Source organism: Octodon degus, unplaced genomic scaffold (assembly GCF_000260255.1).
Source record: "Octodon degus isolate 3935 unplaced genomic scaffold, OctDeg1.0 scaffold00115, whole genome shotgun sequence".
NCBI lineage: Eukaryota > Metazoa > Chordata > Mammalia > Rodentia > Octodontidae > Octodon > Octodon degus.
In genome coordinates this window covers 3176805-3186298 of record NW_004524691.1, presented here as the reverse complement: position 1 = coordinate 3186298, position 9494 = coordinate 3176805, and the positions used below count along the sequence as shown (strand labels likewise).

The window sequence follows — 9494 nt, the reverse complement described above, 5'->3', positions numbered from 1 at the left end:
GAGAAAGAGAGAGAGAGACCATCTATCTATAGTTACTACTGCTTTTTATTTTTTATTGCTCTTTTATGTCTTTTCTATTCTTATGGATAAACTTCTTTTTTAAAAAAACATCATTGTTTCTTTTTATTGTTGTTGATCATCTTTATTATACTTTTATTTTATTCACTGCTACTCTTATTGTTGTATTTTTTTCCTTTTATGTTCTTTGGATTTATCAGGGTTTTTTCTTATGTCAGTAGCTAAGGTTACACATCTGCCTAAAAAGCACTACTAGAGCTGCCTGCCATGTTTTGAGATGTAGTGTTCTTATTATTCAGTTCTAGATATTTTTCAACTTTCATTAAAAATTCTGCTTAAACCCAGAAGTTATTTTGTAGTGTTAATTTCAAATTATACTACCTAATAAGTCGTGAAATAGTATGATACTAGCACAACAGACACGCTGATCAGTGGAACAGAAGAGAAGATGCAGAACAGGCCCAGGCACACTCAGCCATCTGACCTTTGACAGAGGCACTCAAAGCATACATTGGGGAAAGATATTCGTAAGAACGATGCTGAGAAAAGTGACTATATACATGCAGAAGATTGAAAATAGGCCCATATTCCTCACTTTCTATTAAAATAAAAGTAAAATGGATCAAAGTTCTAGATATTAAAACAGAAATACTGAATCTGCTGGAAGATAAAATGTGTAAAACTCTTAAAGACACAAACAGAGGCAAAGACTTTCTAAGAATAAAAGGTCATAGGCAAAATCTTTCTAACACTTTCTAAGAATCAGAGAATTTCTCAGAATCACAATTGTATGAGAAATAACATCAAGAATCAATACATTGTATTATGCCAAACTAAAAAGCTGCACAGCAGAGGAAACAGCTAACAGTGAAGAGATAACCTACCAAAAGGGAAATAAATTTTGCTCACTGTTTCTCAGGCAGAAGACTCATATCTAGAATATATGAAGGACTAAAAGAATTAGACCCCCAAAATCAAAAGACCCAGCCAATAACTGGGCAACTGAAATTAATACATACTTTACAAATGAAAAAGTAAAAGTGGCCAATAAATACATGAAAAATATTCAACATCTCTGGCCATAACAGAAATACAAATCAAAACAACATTGATACCCCATCTTACTCCAGTAAGGACTATCTTACTTATAGCAGAATAATTTAAAATAGCTAAATTCTGGAAATAACAACAGATATCAACAGATATCAAATACTACCAACAGATGATCGAATAAAGAAAATGTGGTACTATATCTATGTACAGTGAAATATTATTCAGATACACAAAAGGGTAAATTTGAGACATATGTAGAAAAATGGATGCATTTGGAAAATATGATTTGAGTGAGATAAATTAGACACACAAATTTGGATACTATATGGCATTTCTCACCAGAGTAAGGCAAAGTACAAACTAAGAAAAAGCAAGGATAAAACACGCAAGGAGATGGATCTCATACAGATGGGAATGTGTACAAAAGGGTAAAAAGGTAAGGGACAGTGGGGAGAGGATGAAGAAAAAGTGAAAATATTCCAGGTACAAGGTCCTAACTGAATAATGAACGCAGACATTATCTACCATAAACATGAACTAAGATTAGCAGTATCAACAAGAATGAAAAGGAGGAAAGAAGAGCTAAAAGACAAATTGGGGAAGAAAGGGGATTTTAAACAGAAACAAGCTGGGGATAGGTTGAGATGAGTGGAGCAGAGAAGGGAAATAAAAGTGATTAAGATGGAACATAGGTGCCAATTTGAAGATGAATGTAATTATTATGTATTCCAAGCATATACTAAAAAAAAGGATATAGGCAGGAAAGGAAATGACAGTGACAAATTTAGCAAGAGTGACAAAAAATGTATTTGACTAAAACTCTAAAATCTGACTAAAGAACATAAAACAATATGTAAGGAAATGGAATAATATATTGTATTCTTGAATGAGATTTCTATAATAAAATACAAAAATGTGAATTTTCCAAAATTTAGCATAGAAATATAATGCAATCTAATCAGACATTCTATGGAAATTTAAATTTAAAAATATTATCTTAAAGTTTGGTACAGGGTCTCACTATGCAGCTTGGACTCATAGTGATCCTCCTGTCTCTGCCTCCCTAGCACTGGGATTATAGGCATGCACAACTACTCTAGTTTCAGTGGCCAGCTCAGCAGTGGCCGGTTGGCATGCTGTACTGGGGATTGAGCCGGGTCCTTGAACATGCCAGGCATGCATGTAGGCTGCCAACCTATTTCCCTGGCCCTATCTTACAGTTTATGTGGAAGACCAAATGTCTGGAAATATATCAGAACGGTGTAAAGGTTAGAGAGAAAACAACTTTGACTACAGCTCTATTAGAGCCTTTGAATTATAGGTAAAAAATATAACTTCAAGTTCGAAAGGAAGGATAAATGCCTATCAAATGTATATTTAAATGTAAGAACAGTGGAAAAAGAAAAAAACACCTAAGAATGTACTAATAAATCATTATAATGCTAAAATAATATTATTTTAATGGTACATCAAATAAATTAGTAAAGCAGAAGACAACACGGTAATAGATGTTACAATATAATAATACATCTTAACATACAGTGGTTATACTACGTAGGAAAACAATGGCTTACTTAATGCATAATACTGATGCATCTCCTTGCAAAAGGGTAAAAATCTAGCCCCCTAAATCCTATGTCATATAAAAATATAATTCTTTGTGTGTTAATGACTTAAACAACTGTTTAAACCAGGACTCATCAGAAACAATATGGAGCATCATTCGCTCATATGAAAATGGAAACCTTTGACATGGCAAAATTTAGCATAAAAAGCCATCAGACAAGTTATATATTAGAGAAAACTGATTATAAAACATAGTTAATATCTATACTATACAAACTGAAAAGTTACTGGGAGAAGCCCTAATAATGCAATTGAAAAATGTCAAAATCTATGAATAGGTAATTCATAGAAGAATTCACTTTGGGTTTTAAGTGATAATTACCTAAGTGATAGTTCACCTTATCATTTAAAATTTTATCTGAGCTCACATTTTTGTTTGATTTCATATTTCTACAGAAGTCATGTGATGACTCCTTTTCTTCTCTTCCAGCACCAGCTTCTCTTCAGGTTTTCCTGGTTTGTAAAATGATCCCATCCACCATGATATTTGAAACACCTACATTCATTACTGAAGATCAGTTTCTCTAACATGCTGCTTTCATCGTACCATGCTCTTCACAGCCAGCTTATGGTGACTCTTGGCTCCTCTGAGTGAAGACCCAGGTCTAGGCCTACTGCCAGGACACTCATTCCTCTGAGAAATTTGAAAATCTTGCCCAGATGTCTTAAACATAAATTTTAATCTTTTGATTTGGAAAAATGCAAGATTGACTAAAGCATACGATTAATTTTTGGAAGGACATAGACAAAAAAGTCTTAGAACACTAGACTTGACAATGCTTGCTTGGGTATGCAAAAGCACAGGCAACAAAAGCAAAAACACACAAAAGACTAGATCAACCTTTCACATACAAGGAACACAATCAACAGGCAACCTATGGAATGGGACAGTCTTATATCTGATAAGGTGCTAACATCTAGGAATTATGAGGAACTTTTGTAATTCAACAATAACAACAAAACCCCAAATAACTGGATTTTTTAAGTGGGCAAAGGACTTGAACAGATTATTCACCAAGGAAGATACTTAAATGACCAATAAAAGGTAACAATTGGATGAAAATGCAGACAAACTAGAACTCTGACATGCTTTTAGTGGAAATGTAAAATAATAAAGGGGGGCCCAGCTGAATAGTGGATTAAAATGCCTGCTTAGGCAGACTTCGGGGCCAGGGGTTCAATCCCCCAGCATATCGTGCCGGCCCCACCCCCAGAGTGGTCTGAAACTGCGATTGAGACTGGGTGTGGTGGCGCATGCCTGTAATCTCAGCACTTGGGAGGCTGTAAACAGGAGGATCACTACAAATCCGATCTATGTAGTGAGACCCTGGAGACCCTGTCCTAAATACAAAAATAAATAAATAAATAAATTTTAAAAACGATAAAGGGCACCATATACCTAATGATATAGAAAAAATATGGATGTTGCTTATATGTTCCAGCAATCCCAATCCTACACACACATCCAGAACTCAAAGCAAGGTCTTGAAGAGATTCATGCATGCCCATATTCCTTGGAGCACTATATACAATAGTGAAAAGGAAGAAACAACCCAAATGTCCATTGCCAAATGAATAAAGAACACATGGCATTTAGATATACACTGCAATACTATTCATCCATAAAAAGAAGTAAATCTTGACATTTGTGACAATATGGATGAACTTGGACAATACTGAGTTAAGTGAAACAAGCCAGAGACAGAACAACCAATACTATATAATCTCACCTACATGTAGAATCTAAAAGTAAAACTCAGATTAAACTCAAAGAAACAAAACACACATGTGGCTGACTAGGGCAGGGAGGAGAGAAAATTAGTGGTTAGTGGGTATCAAGTTTCAGTTTTACAATATAAAAAAGTTTCACAGGGGCTAGGGAAATAGCTCAGCAGCATAAGTGTCTGCCTGGCAAGCGCAAGGTCTCAAATTTGATCCCTGGTAGTGCATGCCACGCAGGCTCCGGAATTCCAGGGGCCCCAGACTCCTGGGGATCCCCAAACCTGGTGGTGGCAAGTACCTGTAATCCCAGCACTAAAAGAGGCTGAGACAGGAGGATCACTACGAGTCCGAACAAGAGGATCACTATGAATCTGATCTGAACTGTATATTGAGACCCTGTATGCAAAAAAAAAAAAAAAAAAAAGAACGGAGGATGTGTTTCAGTGTAAAGGCCCAGGTTTCAATTCCTAGTACCTCCACTGATACAAAAAAAAAAAAAAAAAAAGGTTCACAGATCTGTTGCATAAAATGTAAATAAGCCTTAAAACTACAGAACTGTGTACAGTACACTTGAAAAGTTTTGAAAAAGTACACTATGTCATATGACTTTTGTCACAGTAAGTATGAAGAACACTATTAATAGCTGTATGTTCAACATCAACCTTTAAAAACCTCATCAAATCGCTTCATAATTTTTAAATTTTAGAAATAAAGTATTACTAATAAAATAAAAATTTGGATTTACCAAAATATTAGTTCACTGAGCATAATAATATAACAAACTACATTCTACTTTGTTTTTCTAAAATCTTATATTTGAAGTATCTTTACTACCCCCACTAATAGCAAAATTGGAAGGAAGAAAGAAAACATCAATCACACACAGTTACCACTATGTCATATGACTTTTGTCACCCAATAGCTTCTATTAGGTATGTTTGCAAGACAACTTAATTAAGAAAAGATTTTGTGATTATAAGAAAAATTTAAGACATTCTCTTATTGTGTGTGATCAGTTGCTAATAAGACAAACTAGAGTTCACTTTACCTAGTACTTCTTTCTCCAGACCGTAGCATTTGGACTGCAGGTTTACTTCCCGTTCTCTCGATGCCGCGGCCTGCTGAGATTTCAACATGGCTGCATCTGACAGCAACTTGAGAGTTTTTATTTCCTCTTCAAGACATTCCTTATTTTTCTGGGATACTGCCAAACTTTTATTTAATGTATCTATTTCTGTAAGGAAAATGCAAAGCTTACAAATAGGCAACACTGAATCATAAATTATACTTCTCTAAAAAATGAGTTTCTTTAGGAAAATAGTTGAAAGCCAAGACATCTTTTCTTTTTTAAAATTTTATGGAAGAAAAGTAGAACAATAATTCATAACAGAATGTTAGGAAAATAATATATTGTGTATTGTTATCGTTAAAGCAGTTACTCAGAGTAGACGATATAGGCATAAAAAGTCCCCATTTGATATTAGCACAAATCTTCCTTTTCAATAAAACTAAGAGACAGTAGTAGTATAATTAATTTGAATTTTTTTTGTTTTCCTTTCCTTTCACCTTTCCCCTACCCTAGTTCCTTTTTCCTTTCAAGCAATTTCTTCCTATTTCACAGTATATACTATACACTTTATATTTTGCTTACTCTTTCCTTTGTATCTCATGGGGGGAATGTTTAAATGTGAGTCTGATTTATTTTACTTATTAGTATGGTTTCAAGTTTTACCCATTTACCTACAAAAGTCTCAAGCTTTTCTGTCTTTATGACTGAGTAGTATTTTATTGTATGTAAAAAAGACCACTTCTTTTTTATCCATTCCTCAAGCAGTGGGCATTTGGGTTTTTCCCAATGTTTACATATTACAAAGCGTGCTTTTATAAACATGGGTGCATACATATCACTGTGGTATGATTTTTTAATTCTTTTGGAAAGATACCCTGAAGGGGAAAGCTGGGTTCAATGGGAATTATAACCCTATTTTTTTGAGAAATTTCCATACTGATTTCCACAGTGTAGAAAACAGTTGAAAGCCAAGACATCTTTTCTGAGATTATAGTGATATCTAACTGAAAGGTTAAATTTAAATTCAGGCCAGGTGTGGTGGTGCATGCTTGTAAGCCCAGCACTCTTTCTGAGTCTGAGGCAGGAGGGTCCACATGACCCTCCTCATCTACATAATGAAACTCTGTCTCAAAAATAAGTAAATAAATTTAAATTTGGTAGTACGTGGGAAAACAGGTTGTATTGTTAAATGATAGATGAAATATTTTAGTAGTCATTTCTTAGCTTTTAAATTATCCCAAATGACAATACAGTCAACTTTTTAAATACTCCCATAAATGAATTAGAATATCTGTGTAACATTTGGAATTTTATTGAAATTATATTGTTGTCTTGCTAATATGATTTAGAAAAGTGAATTGAAATGTTGGGTAATAGTTCTAAGGTAGAAACTAAGATATACTTTATACAATTATGAAGAAAAGTATGAGTAGAGAAAGACTAGAAAGATGCAATATCTAGAACTAATAAATTTATGGCAGAAATAATTTATTAGTTAATAAATAATTTTAATATTTATAATAGTATGCTGCCCCACAAGAGACCAGAAGTTACCACAGCAATTACCTATCATCATCCTTAAAATTTAACAAGAATGTGTATACAGGTCTACTTAGATTTTAATGTGCTAATTCTGTATAATTTTTTGAGAAATCCATGGAATATGTTCATCAAAATGATTATCAATAATTTCTTCACGAATATTTTCAACTCTGCTGCCATAAATAATCATTAAAATATGTGAACACACATATAAACAATACTATAAAATTTTTACATCTACAACTAGTTTAAGTAATGAGGATGTGAGCTTTGTAAAACTAAGGCATTTTCCAGAGAGTTCACCTGGCATCCCCTCCTCTGCTACCCCACCCTGGGCTGTGGGATGGACCCAGGAATGACTGGAAGTCTAGCAGGCTGGGCTTGGTTTACCGCTGCTATGGTCATCACAAAAGAATGGTAGCCACGTGGACCAGGAAAGGCCAGCAGTAGAGGTAAATAGGACAGACATGGCAGCAAAAACAACATAGCCAGCAACCCACCAGGGGAAAAGAAAGACAGCGAGCTGGAGCAAAGTGAGACCAAGAATGTCGCCTAGCCAAGCACAGTGGCACAAACCTTAAATCCAAGCTACCCCAGAGGCAGGAGAATCACATTCTGAGGCTAGCCTGGGCAACTCAGTGAAACCCTACCCCAAAACAAGAAATATACAATGTTGGAGATGTAGCTTAGTGATAAAGCACCCTTGGGTTTTGTTCCCAGTACCAAGAACTGCACCACAGCAAACCAGACCAGCCTCCCTGCAAACAGCAAGTACAATCAAAGAATGTGGTCCAAAGAAGCGTTTTTCAGGGCCAGCCAAATAGCTCAGTGGATTAAAGCACCTGCAAGCAGGCGCAGGGACCAGGAGTTCGATCCCTGGACCTGCTGTGTTGGACCTGCCTCAGGGATGTGCTGAGACTACAATTGAGGCTAGGTGTGGTGGCATGAGCCTGTGATCCCAGCTCTTGGGAGGCTGTAAACAGGTGGATCACTATGCATCTGATCTAGTAGTGACACCCTGAACACCCTTCCCTAAAATAAAAAAAAAGTATCTTTCTATGGTTGAATAGACTTGCCACACTGTTACTGTACTGTCTGCATTGGAGTGGGAATGACAGACAGTAGTCTGCATATATAGTGACCAACTGTTTACTAAAATGACAGTTTATGTTAGCACGATGCCTCTGTTAATGAGCACAAATATACCTAAAATAATTAGTCACATTAAGTCTGACTTTATGTCTGACATTAAAAGAGTAAGAATCTGCAATACAAACTGATCTGTAAAAATATATTATAATGTATGGAAAAGTACAGCAAGATGTCAAAACTAAAGAAAGCTACATTTCCAACATGGAATTAGGAAAGTAAACTCAATAGGGGTTATCTAACTCACCCTTACAACTAAACACTCTTGTATCTATGACAACCCTAGTTGCAAAGATTCAATCCTTCCTTTGGCTATTTTTTTTTAAACGTGGAAATAATTATACATTTACATGAAGCTGCAAATAAATGTATAGAGAGGTTCTCTTCTTTAACCCCACTACCACGTGGATAATTTGGATAACTGTAGTATACTATCAAAACCAGAAAATTTATATCAGTATAATCTACAGAATTTATTCAGATTTCACGACTTCACTATAGGTACATGTTCTTCTATGCAAATGTATCATACATGTAAATTCATGTAACTACTACCACAGTCATAACACAACATTGTATCACCAAAAACCTTACTCCTGTCACTGCTTTAGAGAAAAATTTTTCAGTATTTGTTCCCATCATTTCTTTCTGCTGCTTCTTTTTTTTATATTTAGTACAGGGTCTACAGGGTCTTACTACGTAGATCAGACTCATACTATTCTCCTGTTTTCAGCCTCCCAAGCGTGAGATAGCATGGCATGCATGGGATCGAACTCCTGCCATTGCACTTTGCTTAAGCAGGCACTTTAGTCTGCTGAGCTATCGGGCTAGGACTTGTTCCCATCATTTCTAATCCCTGGAAATTGCTAATCTGTTATCTACATCTATAAATTTTATTTTCAAAGTGCCATATAAATGGAATAATATATGAAGTAATCTTTTGAAATTGTTTTCTTTTCACTCAGCAACATTTTCTTCAGATTCATTTTTGTTTCCTGAATAGTCACATATGGAGTATATGGAGTGGATGTAGCAATCTGTCCTCCAGCCACTGAAGGATACTTGAGCTGTCTCCAGCTTTTGGCTCTTATGAATAAAACTGCTAGGAACATTTACCTACAAGTTCTTTCTTTTTGGAACATAAGTCTCCACTTCCATTGTAAATATGTCCCAGAGCTGCTGTGTTATGAGGGAAGTACATTCTTAGTTTTAGAGGATATTGTGGAATTATTTTCTAGAATGATTTTATCATTTTACAGTCCTGCTGGAAATGTTGAGTGATCTAATTTTTCTGATCTTCTCAATACTTGGTATG

General features: G+C 35.2%; 1 protein-coding gene across 1 annotated transcript in view; it reads right to left on the bottom strand.

Moving 5' to 3' along the window:
• Lekr1 (leucine, glutamate and lysine rich 1) overlaps window positions 1–9494 on the bottom strand; it is a 226827-nt gene that overhangs the window by 116737 nt on the left and 100596 nt on the right. Inside the window, exon 7 of the mRNA XM_004639862.2 lies at window positions 5468–5653. Coding sequence (XP_004639919.1) covers window positions 5468–5653 — 186 coding nt within the window. The remainder of the gene's footprint in view (window positions 1–5467; window positions 5654–9494) is intronic.